Here is a 24,438-nt window from a genome sequence, read left to right as displayed (position 1 = left end):
GTACTGTCATACAGACAAACATGCAAACAGCTTACTCCATTTTGAGTTATCATGAATATTAATATTTAGCCCAAAAAACAAACTAATTTTGTGTCATTATTTGTATTAACGGTGCACATATTTGACATTTATTCCTTGGTACCTGACAATCTTAAGTTTCTTTTATTTGAAGCAGGTGCTTCACTGTTGTGCCATGGCTCCTTACACCTGAGATTAAAAGTATACTTTCTAAAGGATGTAAACACTTGTATCACTTCATGCAACAAATGTCTGAGAATAGAAATTCTACAGCTTGTCTGCATCACCTAAGATTTATTATTGAACTGATTTTATTCAATTTCACAAGTAAATTATGTTGCATATATTTATACGCAATTACTCATAATTACTGCATCACTCTATGGTCACTATCAGGCTCTTTTCCTTTGGCAGCATTGGAACTACATATTTTACCTTTTTATATTGTAAGATTTTCATTTTTATATTGTCTAGTCCTGTATTTTATTCCCTTAATGCAAATATGCATCACACCACTTCAGCTCCATAATTACCTTAATTTGGCATCTACACAAAGGCTAAAACATCAGTGACTTTTTTTTTCATATTTGGAAATAAATTCAGGTCTCTCTGAAACACCTTGGGAGTATCGTAATTTCATTGAGCATCCAATGCTAATGTATGATTTGTGATGTTAATCCAACAGATATTTGGTTTTTGCTTTAAAGTAAAACAAAATCCCTAAAATCTAATCGCAGAGAAAGAAAGCCAATCATTTTCTAAATAAACGTTAGTTCTACACTTTCTTCAAATCTTTGCATAAATCTAACAAGTTGCTTTTGATCAGTTTACAAATAAGCAAAATAACCAGAAAACACAAAAATGGGTTTATAAAATGTTTTATTCATGTTCACATCTGATATATCAGGTTCAACAATTCCACGAGGCGTTTTAGGGACAATGAATGAATGAATTGCAAAACAATGGCGTTCCAAATCTCTAGTGACAACCACAGACTAACAAACCACTCCATGGCAGAGTGTGCACAAACCTGCATTCAAAATGACTAAAAACGGACACGAGGATTTGTAAGTTACAGCAATTGTTCCCATTCCAGTGTAATACCTCAGAACCATGACAAATATTTCCTCTTCCCACTAAAAAGGATCCCTGCGTTTGGTCAAACTAGACCCAGAGGTTCCCTTCGAACAGACATGCGTTGATGAAATAAAACGGCATGCTAACCCAAACAGAAAGTGAGGATTCGACAATAAGGACTGGGTGGGGTTTGCAGATTTGCTGCCAATGTGAATGGGACACCGACTTTCCCTGCAGTAGGACGTTTTACATTTGATTGAATTTTTTAATCTCAGTTGCTTTCACAGTACCACGCCACTTTTTTTTTGTTTTTGTTTAGAGACAGACACTAAAAAGGATTACAAAACTTTGTATTTCTTATTATAGGGCATAACTCGTCATGGAAAACTAAAATTTTCATTTACGGTAATTCCAGTTTCTCTTCTCTCTAAAGTGGACTCTTGTCGGGGTATCAATAATTTCTCTAAAGCTCAAATAGAAAAGGGGAAGCAAAACCAATAACTGAAGGAAAGAAGGGATGAAGGGTTCTTTTGTCCAAATCGGAGGTGTAAACTGAATCATTTTGTTAATGTGGGATTACCTGGCAGAATGTTTAAGTGGATCATTAAGGAATGAATATTATGTAAAAAGTTTTTTTTTCGTTTTTTTTCTGATGTTTCTGGAGATAATCCCAATAGAAGGGGCATCATGCTTTAGTTCTCAGTCTCGCCAGCCTCTCCTTCTCCACCTTCGCCCTCTTCGGTCGCGTTGTCTGATGTCCATAACTGGGGAGAAAAAGACACCGTAATTTAAAGACACACTTTAAAAAAAAAAAAAGCACATTTTCTCTATTTATTTCTGCAAATATTAAAGCTTTACCACATTCACAAAATTGGACGGATATCTAAAGAAATATCAGGACTATAATGCCAACTTAGTGGTCCAAAATGTTTATAGAAAGATTTAAAACTAACAAAATTATACGGCAAAACAAATACTCTTTAATTATTTCATAACCCCCCCCCCAAACAAAATCTGGTAAATCAGCTATAAATTAGCTTTGAAAAGCCTTATTTTTTCCTCATGAATGTTATATTTCTGGGTCTAACATCAGTGCCTGATATTTAAGTTCAAACCCTTAACCAAATAGTAAATAAAAACTGCTAAAAGATGTAACATAAAGATTTTGGCCAAATTAGGAAGCCAATATGAGGTATGCGTTGCTAGTGTGATCACCCCAATGCATTCTGGGTAGGGTCATCTAATGTGAAGGACTCTTCAAATCAAGGCAACAAATAAGCCTTTGAATGAAGCTTGAAACAGGTGTGCACTTCAAGTTCCAACTATGCCATTATTTTTCAGAATCTTCCCATGTTGGGTGCAAACAGCCGGCCACGTCTTCTCCTCCCATGTTGCCACGAGAAACTACACTTACTGTGAGATTGTCTCTGAGGAGCTGCATGATGAGGGTACTGTCTTTGTAGGACTCCTCATGTAGCTGGTCGAGCTCTGCGATGGCATCGTCGAATGCCTGAAAGCAGGAGTTAAGACCGCCCATTACTGCCGGTTCACAACTGAACGACTGTTAGAAGACAGTCAAGCTGACCTTTTTGGCCAGTTCACAGGCTTTATCTGGAGAGTTAAGGATCTCATAGTAGAAGACGGAGAAGTTAAGTGCCAAGCCCAGGCGAATGGGATGTGTCGGGTCCATCTCAGTGGTGCTGATGTCAAATGCAGCCTGGTATGCTTGCTGGGAGCTCTCAATGGTCTCTGAAGAAACAAAAAATAGCATTCAAATAAATCCTAATAATGTTAAAGCTGCCTGTTGATATGAAAATCTATTTAAAGCTCAATATCTGTTAAAAGTCCTACTCCAATCATCTTTTGATCCATTGTAAAAGCATTCCCAGTGGTCTTTTAATACGATTATACCATCTGTCATTTTCTGGACATAGTTTCTCTAGAGCGGCAGGAGTTCATTAAAAATTCTTCTCCAGGTTGTGGGCGTGACCACTGGCACAGAGCAACCCCGCCCCCCTTCCACTACCTGTCACAAATATGATCTTTTTCAAATGCCATCATCAGAAAAACATTAAGGCACCATTTTGATTTAAATGAATCTTTAAGCATTTTGCTTTAAATATTCAAGAGGAACAATGAATAAATTCTAAATTAATTGTTTTCATCTCAAGCGTGGAAGTGGAATATAGAAGCCACCAAAGATGTGAGGATTTTCTTTGACAGTGAAACACATTTTCTAAGCTAAATCGGTTCTCCTATAAATTTTAAAACACATCCCAAAAATTCTTCATCTCATTTTGTTCTTTGCAATATCGCTTATTCAATTGGAACAAATACCTAACTTGAATTTTCTATATTTGCTAACATTAAAAAAGACATTTTTTTAGCCTTTAAATAATAATTTAAAGATGTGACTGAGCACAATTCAATTTCTACAAAAACAAAAAGGTATCATAAAAGGACAAAAGCACAAAGTGTAAAAGCTGTTAATTCACAAATAATGCTGTTGTATACAAACTTGATTTGTTGTCTCCAGAAGCGACTTCAGCGAGGTATCTGTAGTAGTCCCCCTTCATCTTTAGATAAAAGACTTTGCTCTCTGGATTTGTAGAATTCTCGATCAAAAAGTTGTCCAGCAGTTTCTATGGAAACACACAAAGATCAATGTTCACTGATGCACAAATCCTGAGCAGTAATTCTGCTAATTGCCAAGCCCCGCCCATGTAGTGATTTCCTCCATACAGTGAAACGGCTCAAATAATTGATCGTCCCAAAACATAAGCACATAAAAGGCCAGTAGAGCCACCAAAGAGCCCAGATTTGATTAGGAGATGGTACATCCAATTCATGATTCAAGGCAAGAAAGAGTTATAAGAATGTCTTCTTTGCACTTCATAGGGGTTAGGAGGATATTAATGATCTTTAAACCATGATAGAAACCCTGGTTTAAAATTATTGGTATGTCAGAAATGACACTGAACTCCACTTTTCTCCAGAGGCCATCTCCCCAAAGGCTTAATATACATAACAAAGATACTCAAGGGACATTTTGTCTCATGCTGCTGTGGAACTTTACTGTGCCATTTATAAACTTTGCTTTGAAAGCAAGCAAGCCATTGTTCAAAACTACTTGAAGATAAAAGATTGACTAATTGCAACACAATTTCCCTATTAGCTTCACAAATAACATGTGTTAGGGATAAAAAAAATAGCTTCTGTATGGACCCCCTTAGAGCACAGCATTCCTTTCCAATCAGCAGAAATATGTGGCTTCAGTCTCACTGTAGGCTCTCAATGATCTTTTGTTTTGAGGGGAGAAAAAAAGGCTAACAGTCCTTTCAGGCAAGTGAAAGTCAGGAAGTCCAGACAACTGGTAGTTTGTGCTAAGTCGATCACACTCTGGGGTTACGCAATCTTTAACTTATGACACAGGCAAATGACTGCCTTTGTTTTTTAGCGCCATCTTGTTTCATTCGCTTTTGAATGGAGTTAAAATTAGCGCCTACATGGTCGCAACTCCAAGACAACGCATTTGTGTGTTGTGCTTCTGTGGTTTCAAAAAGGATTTAGGTTCAAACAACACAGATAATACCAGCACCACATCTTCATCTCCATTGCCATGTTCCCTGGCAGTAGCTGTTGCTATAGCAACACTTGATAGGCACTGGTTCACATTAAAAAATGCAACCCCGCCCAATTAAAACTGGCAGCTACATGCTAGTTTGTGTTCCTGCAGTAACAGCCAGATCCCTCATTAAGCTCTAAACCATTTTAGATTTGAAATATTTAAAGAACCAATCACAAAAACCTTCTTTCTAGGTACAGGTTATTATTAAAAATGACAGTTATCAATTTATTTGGTTTAATAAAATGGTTAAAAAATGTAATATAATGAAAAATCAAATGTCTAGATTTAATGTTAGTATCAGCTCGAGTCCCATCTATAGAATCTCTACATAGGCTTGACACAGAATCAGAAGACAGGCTTTAGTTTGCTCCAAATTGTCTTTAACAAGGACAGGCCTCTGGTGTGTCTGCAACCATCTTCTGCCCCAGATTACTCTCTGCAAGCAGCACTCTACCTGTCACCACTGTGCTGGGTCGACTGCCATTGTGGTGACAGTCTCGGATTTGAACTGGTTGTCTGTCTAGTCAATCAACAACTGAACCAAACTCCACCATGTCAGTTGATATTTTAGTATTTAAACAAAATATAAGGCATAATTATAGGCATCAAACATGAGAGTTTGGTTTCATTTAGAGTACAAAATATAAAAATTACAATTACAATAAAAACAGAACCTAATAATTTAGCTTTTCCTCAAAACACAATCAAACTATTAACAGTTGTTGACAATTAAAGAAAATATCCAAACATTTTTGTAAAAAAAAAAAGAAAGAAAGAAAAAAAGACTTCCTTCCTGTAATTGCAATCGAGGCCAAGTCATGCAGGTCTTTAGGCAGGCATGCTAGGAAGATTACAGGGGATAATCTGTGTCAGTGAAACTGTGACTTATGCACAAGTTAAACGCTTTATCAGCGAGTAGATTAAACATTTCACTTACAGTAAAAATGTCTGGAAACACGTCCACTCTAATTTCTTGTTGGTCCAACAATAAAACATCAAGTGTAATGATGCTTTTTTTTTATTAAATGAATCCTTAATATTAGAAAGAAAAGAATCTAATCACGTAATCACACCACAGGAATTTCAATACTTAAAGAATTTACAGCTTAGCATTCAGTCTAAATGTGCATATGTACTTTTTTTAAAACACTTATTGGAACGCCTACTGCATAGTATGAACATAGCAGCGAGTGGCGTGCCCTAAAGCGAGAGCAACAGTTACATCAGTGCAGTGACATCACATTTTCCTCTACAGACCAATGGTTATTGCATCAAGCTAAATCAGCTCACTGTATTCTTCTCTCCTCCCTCATGTACTCTCCACAGCAGCACCGCTCTCAAACCAACTTCCTGTTAAGAATACCGATACCGCAACAATCAGCCGCTGGGTAATGATGTATTTTTCCTGATTCCCTTTTAATTCTGCTCAGCTAGCACTTTAACTTAGCTAAAAATTCTCATCACTGCCAAAAACTGGAACCTAAAAACATGTATGCATCTATAATGTAACCAAATTCAAAAGGGAGGCTCCATTTGGTTTTATCAAGCAAGAAAAAGCAGCTTTTTTCTTCTTCAATGTAGTTTCTATGAGTTTTCCTTCCAGCTTGCAAAGCTGACTTGTCAGGCTGTGGTGGGTGTGTTTAAGCATGAAGATCATACATCCTCTTCAGCAGAAGAAAAAACAAAAAAACCTCCCTCAACACATGCTGGCAACGCTGAGACCAGAACTTACAGCAAAGGGAGAACACATTGTCAAACCTTTAATTCCTAATTGGAATAATAGCTTGTCCTGCTTCACAATGCATTTTAAAAGCAACAGGCTACGTGATCAGTATTGGATTCAAGCTTAAGTGATGTTGGAAATACTAAAGAAAGCATAAAGTGAATGTCTTGTAGGAATCCTGTGAAAAGAGGCCTTAATTGTCCCTAGAATGCTTTCAATTCCCCTGGTTTCAAGAAGTAGCTCTGCAGGAGGGTGTCATTTCTGGTAAGCAGTATATAATGGGCTATAGGGAAGAGTACAGTCACGCACGTACTGTCTTTGCACTTGGGTAGCCACATCAACTTCTGTCTGCCTCACGAGACTGAATGGGCACTAAACACACAGTTAAACCGTGTCTTGACACATCCGCTGTGTGTGTAAGTAACCAGTTAACCGATTCAGACACACCTTGATGATGTGGGACTATGACCTCCGGTCAGCTCACACCGCCAAAAGTTCCGAGCCCATTGTTCTAGTTCTTTATTCCCAAAAGGCAGGAACTGAGGGAGGACTGCATAATGCTCTCTTGTCTTCAAGCGTTGCAGAGAGTATTCATACAGCAGAGGAAACGTCACAGGAAACAAAAATACCAAAGCAGTTGACAAGGTCTAATCAAATAAAAGCATTTCCTTGTTGAGTAAATATAGAGAAATGTGCAAATACAGCTGTAATAATACATTTACCTAAACGGTTACAGATTAATCATCACGTTCATTTTTTTCTCTTACCAAAACACACTTGCAGATCTCCTCCAGCTCCTTCTCCACCTTCTCTCGGTACTCCTTAACCATCTGCTGCTTTTTTTCGCTCCCCTCGGTCTTCATACCGATACTGGACAACACCCTCCATGCGGATCGCCTCGCTCCGACCACATTTTTGTAGGCGACGGAGAGCAGGTTCCTTTCCTCGTTTGACAGCTCGCCTCCCTTCTCCGTAACCTCCTTCATACAATCAGCCATGTCGTCGTAGCGTTCAGCCTGCTCAGCCAGCTTGGCCTTCTGAATAAGATCCGCTCTATCCATAGTTTATTAATTTAGGGGAACTGAGGAGAAACGAATCCGGTGGTATGTATGTCAGCAGTGGTTAGACTCGATGAGCGGAGGATCACCGAGGTTTTTCACCAGAAGCTGTGAAAATATAAAGTCAAATAAAATTAACAGTATCCGGCGGTACGAGCATAAAAAAAAAACACCCTCGTGCGGGGGAACCCGTAAAAAGACATTAATTTACTATCGAACAATTCACCTTTCAACTAAGACGAGACATTCGAAAGCGAACAATTCACAATACGTTCATAAAAGCCACATCAAAGATAATATAATGATCTACGGAGGCTTATAAGGAGTTGGGCATCAGACCCGCTCTCCACCCGACTCTTCAATCCAACCCGCCACAAAGCAGTCTGGTGCTGCTCACTAGCAAGTTAGCAAAAACTAGCTGACGTTAGCTGCATCGACCACTCCTTTCAATATAAAATGTCATGTTAGCGGGCTTCATACAAATCACTGATAAGGCCAAAGCCGTCTAAGTTTAGCACTAATCCAGCAGGCACATAGTTTAAAGAAAACCGATAAAATACTCGCAGTTTATGACTTACTGGTGTCCAAAATTGCTCTAGAAATTAATCCGATTTGAGAGATTGTTCAGAAAGGCAGAGAACGATAGTAGAACCCGAAATTCAGCTGAACGTGTTAAAATAGGAGGGGATTCATATCTGCGAAGGCTGACCAATCATAAGCCCGGGTTTACTTTGACTGACAGGTCAATTTTGAGATGTTAGCCAATAGCTTTTTTAAGCACGGCGACAGAAGGCGGATCGTCTCCGATAGTTTGGATGACCGAAACGCTGCAGAGACCGGGGCCACGGGGTTTCCTCCAATTACAGCAAGGGACGTTGACGTAACCGTATTGCCATGGTGATGCTCATCCAATCAGTTCGCTGCGTTCACACGCTGAAGCCATCGTAGAGAGATTGACTGTTTTATAATTGCGACATTTCATTGTCAATAATGTCTAACTAAACATTGTAGATAGATAGATAGATAGATAGATAGATAGATAGATAGATAGATAGATAGATAGATAGATAGATAGATAGATAGATAGATAGATAGATAGATAGATAGATAGATAGATAGATAGATAGATAGATAGATAGATAGATAGATAGATAGATAGATAGATAGATAGATAGATAGATAGATAGATAGATAGAAGTAAAATGCTATTTGTACATGCTTTTGAACATAAGATTCAGCTTTGTTGCAATTGTCCATGTTACTGAACAATAACAGCTGACATTTCCCATGGTTTGTGTACAGATTTCACTATCAGAGTATAGATATTTTTAAAAACTCATTTCCATTTAACCTTTCATGTTTATTCAAAGGAAGTCTTTTCAAAAACATTCAATGATCTTTGTAATTATTCTTTACCAGCACGTTCTTAGCATGCTTTTAAGCTTTTATTTACTTATTTATTACATTTTTAATAACGTTTTTATTATGTTTACCTTTAATGTATTGCGCTTTCTTTGAAAGGAGGAGGATGATAATGATTATGATGAATAAAATGTCTATTAAATTTGTCTCTAAACTTGTTTCTAAACTTAAAAAAAAGACGTTTTATTTTGAAACGTTAACTACTTGAACTCTTTCCATTGCTGAGGATGTCATAGAAATAATTAGTGTAGACAGAAATGTAAGAGACTATAGAAAGTTTATAAGATAGCACACAAATTTAAAACAGAAACCAAATACAAAGAAAGAAACTTGAATATATAAACTAACAAATAAACAAGAAAGTCAAACCAAACAGAGATCCTCACAAAGTGCATTAAAAACAGAACTTTGGAGATCAAATCTGAGCTCTATTGTTGAGTCTCATTAGTAATGTGAGGAGAACTCAGCATTAGCAATTTAGAGAAGTGAGTAAAACAGCAAAATGAACTTAGACAACAGAAAGAAAAAGTGAAGCAGAACTTTAAGCTCTGTTTCCTTTTCTTTTAGTGATTATACTGACAGTGAGATGGTAAAAAAGCAGCTTTTATCAACTCTTAGCTGCATATAGAAGTTGGTTACAGGTTCTAATGTAGTATTTTGTATTAAACTGATAGGGACAAAATAGTTTGTCATCCTGTGCAGCTCAGAAACATCCTTCGTTGATTGAGGAAGTGAATCTAAATAAGATCTGAACATTTAGAAGAAAAACGTGACTTCTGAGTCGTCAAACGTCAGACATTTTCCGCCTGAAATAAAATATTCTGAGGTTTGACATTTTTTTGTTGTAGGTGTTGTAAACTAGTTTATGGTTTTTTAGTTTATTACTCCGTCAAATTAAATTAATAACATTGGGTGGATTTAGTATAACAGAAAAAAATCACATATTTTCCCCGTGTAGAGATGAAAGACGCTGTGATTTAAAATTGCTGAAGCAGCCCGGTAATGCGGAGGAAGGAAAAGGTGTTACACAACAAGTGGGCTTCCAATACTCCAACCTTGGGTGTTACAGTAGCAGCAGCTACAGCCAAATGAAACAGTCATGAGAGTGGGCAGCAGCGCTCCTCTTTCTCTCCAAGCTGCCATCTGTCTCCATATCATCCTCTTGACCCTCTTGTGAGGCTCAAAAAGGTGGAGGAACACCATGGAGGAACATTTTCTCTACCTGTTTCCTCACATTGTTGTTGTTTTTTTTCTGTTGGTGCAGCGTGTGGGTTTTTAAGGAAATAGTGGAGAGGGATCACGAGGTTCCTGTGTCAACTTGTAAGCATGAAGCAGCACAGGAATGCTGTCCAGAAAGGCAGTAAGGTAGACAGTAGAAAGAGAGCGCACACTTCCTTTACAGGGGTGCCATGGTGAGTGCGTGTGCCTCCTGAGGGGAGAGGCGTCGGCGTACTGGTAGGAGAGTGTTTTCTAGCACAGTGAGCTGGGAGAAAAAGAGCATGTCCTGTACCTCAGTATTTAATCACAAAAATCTGGTTCGGGAGAAATATTTTTTCTTGTTTGGGTGAAATAAATTTGAGATTTGTTGTTTTAAAAAGGGAAAATGGAACGCTAAGGTGTAAAAGTACTTAGAATAACCAAAAAGTGGTTCATAATGTAAAACAATTCTTTACAATTATTTATAACACTGGTGGGGTAAGTTTATTTTGAAAGTCTTAGTTGCTACATCCTCCTTTGGTTTATTCAGTGAAGGTTGGACCTTGTGTCATCAGACCAGAAGAAATAGTTTGTTTGTGACAAAAGAAACGGATTTCAGTGTCTCTGAAATGTGATGATCGCCAACATTTCTGTTTTATTAACCGTGAGTATTCTATGAGTCATCACAGGGCGTGAATTCAACCGCTGAACAGCAATCCATTAGTCACTGCCTCTATCCATGCTCCAACACGCCCGCTGGGAGAAGTCCTGCTGCTGGAAAAGTCAAGAGTGCAATATGTAAACAATTCATCCAACATTTCAATGGACGTACATTAAAGTATTAAAGTGAATAAAAGAATAAAAGAAAGTAACGCAATAGCAGGGTGAACACATAAATGTGTGACAGTGTCAAGAATATCTCATTTATCTTACTTTATTAGTTAATATGTTGTTTGAAATAAACAAAAACTCATCTAGTAAAAGGTGTTTTTCATCTAAAAGTTAGTTTGCTTCCATTTCTGCAGAAAGAGGGCAGAAAACTCTAGTGGGTAGAAGGTGGTTTAACACAAACGCATTTCAGCTTTGTGGGCAAAAAGCGGCAACATCCTCATATTTGCCACAGTTGCAAGATACAAAGGGTCTTTTAAACTCATTTATCCACACGCCTACATTCCTTTCACTGAGTGTCAGCATGTGGCACCTTGAGTCTCATCATCCCTCCTTCACCTCCTCCCTCTTCCCATTATTCAACAGTGGGTCTTGTCTTTTCTGGGTTGCTGCTGCATGCCTAAGGGGCTCACTGTATTAGGATAAACTTAGCAACAGCTAGCCAGGTCAAACTGAAGAGTGGAAAAGAGGAGAAGCCAGTGAAGTGATGCATGTTCTGCATGCATTTATAACCGAAATCCTGCAGAACGTTTCAGCCCCAAGTTTGTGGAATTGTTAAAGGTTTTTATGTGAAATCCTCCAAAGCATGTTGTTGTTACAAGATTAGATGAAAGTAAAATATTCTGTCACCCATAATAATGCATTACTAAGAAAAGCTGGTATAGTCGAATGTGAAATGCAGCTTCTTTAACTGCATAAATAATGAGAAATATTTTCCTACATGATCATATATCAACATATCATTGTTACTTTTATAATTTCTTCCTTTAAAAAAGAAGACATCCAATGCCACACAGGACCATCCCACTGCAGCTGATAAAGAATAATAATAAGTTGTTCCCCCAAATGAATAATTTGTGCCCATGAATAAGTATTTTGTGTACACAAATGATCATTTTGTCCACACAATTGAATATTTTTTGGACATAAATTAACACTTTGTGCACACAAATTAGCATTTTGTACTCTAAAATAGTATTTTAGTATTTTCAATCCCCACTACTAATTTGTGCACTCAAACTACTAGTTTGTGTCCTTAAAATTCTAATTTGTGCAGATAAAATACAGATTTTTTGGAGAGGAGACAACTTTTTTTAATCATTTTATTCATTCATTCATTCATTTTCTTCTGTTCATCCCTTTCAGGGTCACTGGCTGCCAGAGCCTATCCTGGCCACTTGTGGGCGAAGGCAGGGGACACCCTGGACTGTTCGCCAGTCTGTCGCAGGGGAGAGTGTCCACAATCACACACCCATGCACTCTCACATTCACACCTAGGGACAATTTAGATTAATCAATTCACCTATGAAGCATGTTTTTGGATGGTGCCGGCGCCACCGTGCAGCCCCTCATTTTAATTTTATTTTATATTTTCATGTCTAGGGCTGTGTAGGAAACAACAAAGCAAGTCAAAAATTGTATTTTTTTTCTAGTCATACCCTAGGTCTTCTTTGGTGCAGTGTAGTCTTTTTTCCTACTGCTGTTAAACTAAATATAAACATTACTTTTTTGGTTTATGATTCGATAGAAATGGTACCACAAGAGCATACAAAATTTTCTTTTTAGCAGCTCCCTGCTGGTCTTTCTACAGCACAGCTACTAAATAAGTTGTGTAGCATATGAGTTTTAAACTCATAAAACAATTCAGGAGATCAGAGAAGATCAAACTTTTTCTTCTTTTAATCTGCACATTCTGGGGGAACGGTAGGACACACAAGGCCTCTTGATTACGTAATTGTAGTGTCAGCAGGGTGATCTCCCCGGCTTTGATGCCAATCCAACATGGATGCACCAAAAGGTTTCATTTATCTGTTTCTACATCATTTGACATTCGCATCTGCTTATTTTTCACTGAAACTTTTGGCTTCTGAAGAAATTTAGTCAATTAAATCTGTTGTTAGGATACTTATAATCTTCCAGAATTTGTACTAATAGATTTTTATCAGTCGTGAAAAAAGTGTTTTTTTTTTATGTAGTATTGTTAAAAATTCTATTTCTGTATAGTGCGGTGGCATTAGTGTATTAGCTTTTTCAGCACATGGTCTGCTCTTTCTCTTTTGAATTGTTTTCTTGCCTCCCTCTGTGATCTTGTCACTATAGTAACATGTGCCACCTGCCCACACTTATATTATGACTCAGAAATTATTACTTCATACAGTGAAACTGCAGGTTAAAATGTAGACAGCTAAAAACTACTGTATTTTAACCCTACTTAACCATTTGTATCATATTTGATACAGGCATTTCTGTGACACCATTCTCATTAACATGACCAAAACTTCTCTTAAAATCCATTGTCTAGAACTCGGTTCATGTTTTCTTCCCAATAGTGGATTGTCTTTCATTACTTTGATCCAGATCGAGTCATGAACCTTGCATCTGGTCTGTAATCAGACCGCCATCAACCAGTCTGTTTTGATTCGAACCAAAGCCTCCAACAAAACCACATGACTAAAGAAGGGGGATAGTTCACAAATGTTATATTTTGCTGACCAATTTTGAAAGTCTGTATCAACGTCAGGTACAACGCTTTTTGCTCGTTGCTTTGGTCTGGCAGAGGCATTCTGCAAGGCAGTTACAGAGAAGACGTCGCTATGAAGTACGCTGATAAGTGTTTATGACATCACGTTAAAAGTTGTGTTAATGAGTTTGTATTCAATTGGCACAATAGGTAAAAATTAGGCTTTTTTTCCCGAACACTCATGTCAATATTTTTGCATCGTAAACTGACATTGTTGTGAACAAAAACTTTCCAATTCACCCAACGGATCATAATGGATGCTATATCTCATAACTTAAATTGTATTGCTTTTTTGTAGATTTCATCAAAGGCTTTAAAAAGCATCTTAACTCCCAAAATATTAGAATTTTCTGTCAATTCTTTGATGTTATGGGCTTTAGAGAGTATAAAAACAACAACAATATGATGCAAGAGTTTTCGCTTAACAGTTCGAGATCTGATGGATTAAAAGTGGTTTAAAAAACTATACTTCGTTCTATATTTGGGAAAAAAAACATGTGGACACAGGTTTGGTACAAATATCCTGTATCCAGAAATACATCAGGATATCCTTATAGGATGTGCTGCCACAATGTCTTCCTGGAAACAATGCTTTAGCAGGATGTGATTTCTGGTGTGTTAGTGTAACAATTCTTACTTACATTTTTACCCTAAGTCACAATTTCTTTCAAAGGACCATTTAACCCTTGTGCTATCCTAGGCACTTTAACGTTGGGAGTTGGGTCATCTAGACCCACTAGTCAGTGCTCTGAACCTTTTTTCTTCAATGATTTGTGATCTTCACTGGTGTCCACGGATTACATGAACTCTTTCCACCTTTATCCACCTTTGTCATGGTAGGAATAACACGTCAATGTAAGGGTAGGGTCATCTAAGATAACACAAGGGTTAAATCTTTTTATTTTGTTTTGTCATTCATCTTTTATTATATAACCATTGACAGAACATGTTTGTTTGATGTTATCTGTCCACAGGCTTGAGGTGTGACTGCAGGAAACAAAAAGGACAGGAACACTTCCGATGCGTTTGCATCCGCCTTTAGGTCATGTTCAGCTCTGGTGATGAACATTTTCTTCTAATCTTTCTATTTTCCCTTGCCCTGTCCCCTTCCATCCAGACACTGCTGTGTGATGATGCTGCAGGGGTGTTATTTTTGTTCCTAAAAGAGGCTTTTTTTTTCAACTCTAATTTCAATGCGTTGGGCACATACACTAAGAATAAACAGACACAATGTCACAAGAACAGGCAGATTGCAGCAGGCTTTATTAGCACAGCTAAAAGTCCACAAATCTAAGTCAGTGTCTGGCAGGCAGGGGTCAACAACGACCTTGGGAGCATCAGAGAAGAAACTAGAATAGTCAGGATCCAGGTGAGATTCAGGGCAGGTGGCAGGCAAACAGTGTCAGAGACAAGTCAGGGTCAGGGTCAGGGTCAGGGTCAGGGTCAGGGTCAGGGTCAGGGTCAGGGTCAGGGTCAGGGTCAGGGTCAGGGTCAGGAAATCAGAAGACATGACACTCAGTAATGCAGACAGAGCGGCACAAAGAATACTTCACAATGAGTGAGGCTCAGTGCAGTGCTTAAGTGTACTGTGAGTGATTGCTAATGAGAGTTGGGTGTGTGGCATCCAGAAACTGTGCACTAGGGTTGCTGGGAGATGAAGTCCAATCAGAACTGTGGAGACGGTTCCGGCTGGTGACCAGAAGGGGAGACAGAGCTCTGACTTCTGACAGACAAGGAGAAAAATGGGATTTTTTAAAATCCCATTTTTAAAGTAAATGTGTTTTATTTTTTTGTATTTATTTGTTTGTTATTTATTTGATTTTCGTTTTGTTAGTGTTCGGACTGACACTTTCCATCCACGTAAGGATTGATTTAAAAAATGCGAAAAATGCCGGGCAGGCTACAAGCTCCCTGCTCGGCTCCATTCTGATGCATCCGCTTGTAGACGACTAGATCCATGTTTTCCTCCGCCGAGCTGGCATCTGCCTCTAAATGGTACAGCTGGACAGCTCCAATAATGCTGGGAGAGTGTTTAAATGGATAGCTCAGTTATGGTTACAGGAAGGTGGCGTGGGGTTGCTCCACGCCAACAGTCCTGCTCCCAACTCAGAGGCAATGATCTGCTGCCGCTCTGCAGAAAATATGCAATAGAAAACAACACAGGTTTCTAGATTTTTTCTAAAATTAGCGTAATCATGATTGAAAGACCACTGCTTTGAAAATATATCAAAACATGATGGGAGTGGGACTTTAAGGCATGGCTGAAGTTTTGCTGTGAAAAGATTTGAAGTTTAAATCTGTACTTCACATCATATTTTATTTAAAAAAAAAGCTTCTAGGAGTTCAGATTTGAGCTTAAAAAAGTCCAAAAATGACTAATAGCTACATGTGACCTCCATCCATTTAAATGATTCCACACAAAAATGTCACATTACCATAAACAGTAAAGTTGACACCACTGTACATGTTTTTTATTGAAGGAGGAGCCTAAAGAGGAGCCTGGACGTGTCATCAACGTCTCGTTTCCATCTCCTCTCGCATCAAAGAAAAGTAGGACCGGGCCGTTGTCTCACCAAAGGGTTCAGTCCGCCTGTAGGAAGAAAAAGAAGAAGGGATGCGATGTCCCAAACCGAAGAGAGACCATGTGGGCCGCTGTCAGCAAAAGGTGCAACAGCTAGCGTCTGCATGGGGGTGTAGCAGTGTCCACGTCTCACAGTGATTCACAGTGATATAACATTACAGCGTGCCTCTCAGGCAGCAATTCGTGAGAATTCAGTAGACATCAAAGCCTCATGTGTTTGCATTTTCTCAACAGTTTAGTGATTCATACTCTCTTAATGTGTGTCTGTGTGTTTGTTAAATGAATCAAAATCACAGGTACAAGTTTTTTTTAAAATAAATCTTCCCCATTAAACCATTTAAAATTCAAATCAAAAAGAGTTCAGGTCTGTTTTGTCTTTATCTTGCAGGTATTTGTTTATGCAATGGGTAAGTGGGAATATCCTGTGTATTTTCAATGAAGCACAGCTGCATTTCAACCGTGTACTGGCTATATCACAGGGGGCAGACTAAGCACATCGACAAGGCCAGGTTCAGATTCCCAGACTGTCCCATGATAAAATCAAAAAGATCCTGGTGACAAATCCAGGTCTGTTTCTGTAGCATTGGGACAGCGTGTTGTGAACTTTCGCACATATTTCGCTCACAACTTTGCATTCACATTTTCCTGTATTTATGCCATGCCGCAAGTCATTACACATGTCGTAGCATGAAGGAGAAAACTCAAAGGTTATATCATCACTTCCCAGTAAAGTTTATGCCCATTAAGAGCCTGAATTGTCTGCATCCTGCCATGACGCATCGCTCCACGTCTTTCACTGTCTGTGTTCCCCTCCTTCTTCTGCCAGGGTTTGATTGTTGCCATGGAGTCTAAAGTAATAAAGAACAAAAAATGTAAAAAAAAAAAAAAAAAAAAAAAAAGGAGGGGACAAAGCTAATTGTCATGACTAATCTTTGTGCAGAGATGATATGGTGTTCGTGCATTTAAATGAAGAGACTTGAAGAGGAAGATTTCCAGTGCAGTGGGTCACAATAGACTGGTCCAAAACCAAAGTCCATGTAAATGTGCATTTTGGGCTTCTGTCTTCAAAACACTCACATTGATGTGTAGCTATGCAAGTTTCTAGGACTGTTTTTCAGGGGGCCAACATACAAAATTTGTGTCTATCGAAAAAGTGTTGCGAGCTAAACCAGGTCAAACTTTAACCAATCAGGGACTCGGATTTGTAGTGTCGAATGGATGGCATCCCCTTTACTTCACAGAAGTACCAACAGTTTGAACTTTGATCATGGAGGACAAATGAATAATTGCAGTTTGTGCTCAGCTGGAATTAAATGACAGTCATTTGATAGGTCTGGTGGTCTTTAGAGGACGTTTGGACTGGAAAACTGTGACTCTATCAATTATTTGTTATGATTAAATACTGATTTTAAGCTTTATTTTTTTCAAATGTTCAAATGAAGCTGAGTGAAAAGAAGAAAAAGTAAAGAGAAAGCAAGAAATTTGTTGCCAAACTTTCAAGTGTTGGAAGATATATTAAATAAAATGCACTAATTTGTTAGTCTAGGAAGTGAGGTATTAACAAATGAGTGCATTTTAGAAATGTATTGTTTTTCCAAGTAAAAATAATTACTAAAATACATTTCTTTAACACTTTAATGTGATTTCAGTTTTTAAATTCCTACCAAAACCTTTGGATTCTTGACAATGTATGAAAGTGGACCAGTAAGGAAGTTAGTCAACATTTTACCCTATAGGTAAGGATTTAAAAAATATATAAATTACTATAACTGCAGAGGGCCCCGTGTCACTGTTCGCCAGAGGCCCCCAAACTGCAAAGTTTTGCAACGCTTCGATATTTTGCACCAAGCCTCTTCCGACTGTATGTGGTGGACATGCGTCTGGTAAACGGTACAAAATGTAAAAGTAGAAGTCCCTCCCTGCTTGTCCAGTGTGAACACCATATGCCAAAAGTGCGTTAAAGAATGTGCTTTTCATGCCCAGTGTGTCTGCAGTGTGTATGTTAGTACCACATACACACAAACAAACACACCGGACAGGCAAATGTCAATATGTCGGTAGTCACAATTCAAGTCTGGTCAAATTGGCAGCTGAAAGTGTTATATTTGATTTTAGGTTACAAACTCTCCTCTTGTTGCAACAAATGGGGCACAACGCAGCACCAACTGTGATTCCAAAGTTATTGCAGCTACACTGTCAGATCTGTGCAGGTATTTTCTGCCTAATCCTAATCTAATTTTTAAAATCCATTAACAATAACTCCAGATCAGGGATGGGCAACTCTAATCCTAGAAGGGCCAGGGTGTCTGCATGTTTCCCAGATTTCATTGCTCCACTCGCGGCTGATTGCCTGGATCAGGTGTGTCCAGCTAATTAGAACATGCCGAAGCAGGACATGTTGGAAAACAAGCAGGAATTTGGTCCTCACCCGTATGCTCTAGATCCAACAAAAAGCCATGGAAATACCACCTTAAAACACATTTCCGATTGTATCAGTGTTTTACTAAACCCACAAATACACCATACTTAAATTCAAATTTGACAGCACGATCGTTACATCTTTTTTGCTCCCTTTAATTTTTACAGTGATTCAAACAGTTGCTTGCATTCCACGTGGCAGCTGTGTCACTGTAAATACCACAGGTCAGAAAAGTAACTGGAGCAGATCAATAAGCAGCTATAAGGGCACAAAGAATACAACATCAAAGGAGGGGAAGAACAGATGTTGACACTTGACAGAAAAAAAACCCTAAATAGCTGCATTTTTAACGTGTGACGCAAAAAACAAAAAATTACAAAATAAATGTATGATAATTGGTGGAGAACTTTTACACAAGTGTTTAACCTGTATGTTGTGTTTGGGTCAAAACTGACCTGTTTTCACACTTGATAACAGGTCAGTTTTGACCCAAACACAATAGGAGTTAAACAAAGATGACCCTTGTAAAATAATATTGCATTCTAATTTTTCCTTACAAATGCTCTAGCATCATTTGATGTTGTGGCGTCTGAGGTTTTAATGGTTATCATGTCCTGGACTGACTGCAAGGACCATATTATTATAGTGCATGCCCCTAGAACTAAAACAAAAATGATTATTGGGCATGGGGCATGACAGTCCCCCCCCCCCCCCCCCCCCCCCCCCCCGTCAAAAAATAAATAAAATAAAAAGATGACATCACAAACCATAAAAATGACAAGGAATGGGGCCAAAAATAACAAGGACTGGGGCCACATTTCATGGACTGGGGCTAAAAAAATATTTCAAAATCCATTAATGAAACCGAAAAATTTGTTGGGGATATCCAAACAAAGTTTTAAAGTTATTATGGGATGCCACAACAACCGACAATCATTTTGTGTCAAAGTGTGAAATTTAGAGATTTTCACATTTTTGTACAATATGGGGGGAAAAGTTGAGTGATATTCAGAAAATTTAACTCACATGTCGCCAGATGGAGGTTGTGTCTGCAGTTGTGTCCAAACTCCTTCCCTACTTACCACATCGTGCACTATATAGTGCTTTCGCCAGTTTGTTCGCCAGTTTGTAGTGCTACAATTCCAAAATCTAGTCCCCTAGAAATCTCCCAAAAGTCTCTGCGAAAAACCAGTGTGCATAGATGCTCACTAGATCAGCGAATATAGACCACAAGGCATTGCAGCGGAACAATTTTTGCCAAACAAATGTATTTAAATGTATTTTTTTAACCCTTGTGCTATGACCCCACCCTTACATTGACTTGTTCTCCCTACCATAACAAAGGTGGATAAAGGTGGAAAGATTTCAGGTAATCCATGGACACCAGTGAGGTTCACCAATCAATGAAGAAAAAAGGTTCAGAGCACTGTCTAGTGGGTCTAGATGACCCAACTCCCAATGGTAAAGTGCTTAGAATAGCACAAGGGTTACTAAACCATCAACGTTTTAACTTCAGAAGGCAGTGGACTTAAATAATGAATAATAAATAATAGTCACAAAACGCTCATCAATTAGATTTTAACTTTGTGAAGTCGATTATGTCCTATCCAGCCTTTAACAAAAAAAAATAAAAGTAGTGAGCACGGTGTCCGAATTGCTTTTAAAATCCAGGGCACTACATAGTGCCGCACTGTATAGTTTTTTCTTAGTTAGGGTTTTTTCTTAGTTAGGGTTTAGGGCGGGAATTCGGACATAGCCTGAGTCTAAAACCACAACCAAAGTTTTATTGACCTTTGACCTGGAGAAGAGCCCATAATCATGAATTTTCAAAATTATCACCTTTAGTACCAGTTACAAATGTAAATGCCTCCCAGAGATTTTGATCTATCGCCTCCCAACTCCTCAGCATCATTGGGAAGCTATTTTGGAAAAAATGTTGGATTTAAAGTTGACCATTTCGAATAGCGTTAGAGTGGCGAGCTCACAAATGTGGCGTGATGTGACAAAACAGTAGGACATTTGAGATGAACATATTTGAAATGTGATGATGCCCTGATGCCAAAGAAATCCAATAATTTACCTTTGCATGTTCTTCTAAAATTACATAGACCTGCTTGTCCCCCCTTGTTGACCAAAACATAAAATGGTTGCTGTGGAGATTTTAAAATATAAGCTTTTTCATGCATTTGCCACGTGTAGCTCTGACCAGGGTGGCAGGGGCAGAAGACGATAGTGAGGGTATGCAGCAGCCAGAGAGGGCAGGTAAAAAGGGCGCAATGGGGGGGCAAAGTGGGTTGCCCCTGTGGGCCACACAACGCCGCTAGCCACTTTAATTTATGAGAACGTTGATTTTTATAGCAAATTTAAGTGAAATTATTCCAAACGTGTTCTTTCACAATGCTTTGAATCTGCCAAAGCTACAATTAATTGAATTCCTTTTGAAGTGCATGAAAAAAAACTGTCTTAATTTTGTGCACATTTGTGAGTTAACATAAATATGATGAATGTTCTTTTTCTCCCTCTTGTGGGTGGGAAAGTCCTGCATTCACAGTAAGATTGCTTTGAATGCAGTTCAAGCAGCCTACATGCAGTTGTTTCCATAGTTACCAGAGGCACGCCAGCACTTCACAAGTGCAGAGGATTAGGTGGGAGGAGATTTTCAAGTGTGTAATGAAGTGGAGGACCAGAGCAGTGATGTTGTTGCCGCACTTCCTGTCTTGATGTCCTGTTTCCTTCCCTGTGTGTATCCTTTGTCTCCGGCATTTTCAAAGAGCCGCATTTATTTGTTCCACGTCTTGTATGTCCCTAGGGTGTTTGAAGACACTGCAACAAAAAAAGAAAAAATATGTGTTTTGCTGTTAAAGAGGCAGATCTGATTTTTTTCTTTATTACTTTTCCGCATCTTGCTCCCCTGGTAGGAGATACTGCAGCCCCACCTTTTCAAGATGATATTGCAACTTTTAGGGTAAAGGGAGGGAGGTAATAGAGGAACATGCACAAAACTAAAAAAAAAAAGAAAATAGTGAAATATTCATGAGAGGAGAGTCCCACACTGTGCAGCTTTGAGTTGTATTTAGAAATGCTTCCCCATTCTGAGGCTTCATATCATTTCTTTCATCTGCAGCGTCAGTTGCAGTCTGCTGCTGATTTCCATGAACGAGAGCTTGTTCCAGAAGAGACATTTGCATAAAAATAGCGGGTTTAGAACACGAGTGTCATTTGGAGTCCGCATGCAGTTCTGGGTGTGTGAGCGCAGTGAAACTAGCTGTTTGCCTGAAGACAAATCCTTTAAATAAAAAAATAAAAAAAGAAGGACATGTTGGAACAAATCTGAGCAAAAGAGCAATGTTATGCAACCTCTTTGTTTTAAGCACATTGATTTTGATCGCCCTTGCTGCCCTCTTGTGGCTGAAAGCTCTCATTGCAGTTTAATTTTTTTCAAGCAGAAAATAGGACAAACCCTATGTTCACTCAATTTCCAATTTTTTTAGCTGATTTATCACTTTTTACGAATCAGCATATGTAATTTGAAAAATTTTTGAGGCTGCATATTAATTCATTGCGTCATCTGTGACCAAGCATTCCAAGAATCAGAGATCATGCTACTACTTCACCGGTTTTTTTACAGCATAGATTGTCTATGCTGTTGCATAAACAATCTATTGGTACAAAACCACTAATAGCTTGTTGTTTTTAAAAGTTGGATATTGGATTTCATTTAGTGTTGTTATAAAACATTTTGATTGTATCATCAGGGAAATAATGCATCTATCTGCTGGATAATGTAGCTAATGGTAACAAGGCAATGTTCTATTCTATTCTATTCTTTTATATTGTTAATGTAAACATTGAATGTTTTTCCCGCCTTTTATTTTTTACAACAGAGCATGCAGCCTTCAAATGTTGTTTAGATATGCAAACAAGTTTTTTTTGTGTGAACAGGTCCCTTTGCATGTGTGATTAGGAGCAGAAAAGTGAGAGTCCAATGCAAACAATACATGATAGGTGCCAAAATGTCAATCATTTTGCTTCAAAGTCAGTAGATAAAGCAGCATTAAAGATATTCATGTTGCAAGTAAAAATACAAAAGGGCACATTTGGTGTTTAAGCACTCAAAATGAGAATTTGTGAATAAATGAGGACAAAGTTTTGACATTTTCTAAATGTTTTGTTTGTGTGCTCACATTGCTTCTCAAGGCAGTTGTTTGTCCTGAAGTTTCTTGGCTAAAGGCATCCAACCTCACACCACAATCTACTTTCTTGTGCGGTGGTTTAATGGGATCAACATTACCATTATGTGTGTTACTTAATTTAGTTTAATTTAATAGTGTCTGAATGTTTGTTTAAGTGATAATGACATCACCAGATTCAGGTTTTAATAATCTAAAATATTAGTTAGATGGCAAATTAGCTTTTGTACAGTTCAGTTTTTCTTTTTTTTCAAAATTGTATTTAACTATTATTGTTTAGTTTGCTGTTGACATCCACAGGACCTTTGCACAGTTTTTTTTAAACTCATTTATGAACCTCTGAGCTTTTGTCTGACTGTAGGTGCAGCTAATTAAATCAAACCAAATCCATCTTTAATTTTAAAGCACTTTTCAAATGCAGCATAACACAGAATGTTGTACACCACAGCAAATAATATAAACAAGCAGAAAAACATTGTAGCAGGGAGTTTCTCCACCAATTACTGCATGAGTGTCTAACTCTTCAGCCTACGAATGGCTGTTAATGCACCACATGGAATTGAATAGAATAGACTTTACCGTCATTACAACATGTTACATGCACAACAAAATTCCAGGACTGAAAAAGCACTGAGGTGCTGCGTCCTTGCACACCACCATATTAAATATTGCATGTGTTTACTTGAGTTTACTAACTAGTGTCACATATGCTCCTCTTAAATGATCTTTGCCAGGTCACCCTGTGAAGGTCTTTGTCTCCTTTTTTTCATTTTACATTCTTTGCGGACTCTGGTTTCACACAAGCAATTTCTGCATACTTCGGTCTAGCCCAGGGGTCTCGACCTGTGGCTTTGGAGCTACCTGTAGTTCTTTTACCCCTACATTGAGGCTCTCTGGTTAATGGAAAATAAAATGTTTTTTTATTATTTTAAACATTAACATAAAATGAAAAAGTAAGTAGTCAAGTAAGAAAAAAGTAAACTGACTCAAACTTTATTTAAGGTACACCGTATAACAAGGCAGATTTTATGTTTTTGAACAAATTCGAGGATTTAATGTGCATGGTTTATGGTTTGAAAAATATGGGTCACTTTGTGGTCCCATGTGACACATGGTGTCTTTTATTTTGAAAGGACACCATGTGAACCTCTGTCAAAAGTTCTAAACTATTAAATATTTTGAAATAAAGGACATTTTGTCTTCATATTTATGTTTTATTGAGGCCAAAAAGCAACCGTTAATTTATTTTAATCACAAAAGTAACAATAACATAAATATATATCGGCGTCTCATTTTTTGTAAGACTTTGCGGCTCCTTTTGGGTTCTTGTCAGTAATCAACCCGAATGGGCCTTTAAGTGTTGAAGGTTGCAAACCCTTGCCATAGCCTAAAAAAAGGAACACACAGAAAAAAACCGGACGAGGAAAATTCCATAAATGTTGCAAAACCTGCAGTGCTGCAGGGACGAATCTGTGAATAAAGGTAGTTTAACAGATCTTAAAAAAAAGATTAAAAAAAAGGTGTTTACTTTATGTGGATAAAAAAAGACAATGCGCTGCAAAAATAAAGAAGAAAGGATGAAAGAAGGGAGTCAGCCTTTGGAACCACTAAGATTCAAATGTGAGAGTTAAAAGCTTTATAAAAATTCATCAAAATTGTAACCTTTTGTAGTTTTATGTTTAACAAACGGGCCTTCGTGTGTGTGAAAATCCAAGC

At 38.1% G+C, this 24,438-nt stretch overlaps 1 protein-coding gene across 2 annotated transcripts; it reads right to left on the bottom strand.

Moving 5' to 3' along the window:
• Nucleotides 1-880: 880 nt before the first annotated feature.
• On the bottom strand, nt 881-8,328 carry ywhaq (tyrosine 3-monooxygenase/tryptophan 5-monooxygenase activation protein theta). Of its 2 annotated transcripts, none has more exons than XM_004082265.2 (6): nt 8,083-8,328; nt 7,214-7,612; nt 3,614-3,737; nt 2,681-2,844; nt 2,510-2,605; nt 881-1,859 (listed from the first exon to the last, which is right to left on the bottom strand). In XM_004082265.2, exons 2-6 carry the CDS (start codon nt 7,505-7,507, stop codon nt 1,788-1,790), a joined length of 750 nt encoding a protein of 249 aa, XP_004082313.1. In that variant the 5' UTR covers nt 7,508-7,612; nt 8,083-8,328; the 3' UTR covers nt 881-1,787. The 2 variants fall into 2 exon arrangements, with proteins under 2 accessions (XP_004082313.1, XP_011488635.1); XM_011490333.1 differs by lacking the exon at nt 8,083-8,328 and adding an exon at nt 7,731-7,896.
• Between the last annotated feature and the right edge of the window lie 16,110 nt (nt 8,329-24,438).

This window comes from Oryzias latipes, chromosome 22 (assembly GCF_002234675.1).
Source record: "Oryzias latipes chromosome 22, ASM223467v1".
Taxonomy (NCBI): domain Eukaryota; kingdom Metazoa; phylum Chordata; class Actinopteri; order Beloniformes; family Adrianichthyidae; genus Oryzias; species Oryzias latipes.
This window is presented reverse-complemented; position numbering and strand designations above follow the sequence as displayed.

Excerpts from the sequence above, each read along its gene's own strand:
- ywhaq (XM_004082265.2), bottom strand. The coding sequence starts at position 7,507 with ATGGATAGAGCGGATCTTATTCAGAAGGCCAAGCTGGCTGAGCAGGCT. Across the intron at positions 2,845-3,613 it reads TTCTGGAGACAACAAATCAA|AGACCATTGAGAGCTCCCAG; the intron begins GTTTGTATACAA and ends TTGTTTCTTCAG. Across the intron at positions 1,860-2,509 it reads TCCTCAGAGACAATCTCACA|TTATGGACATCAGACAACGC; the intron begins GTAAGTGTAGTT and ends TTTTCTCCCCAG.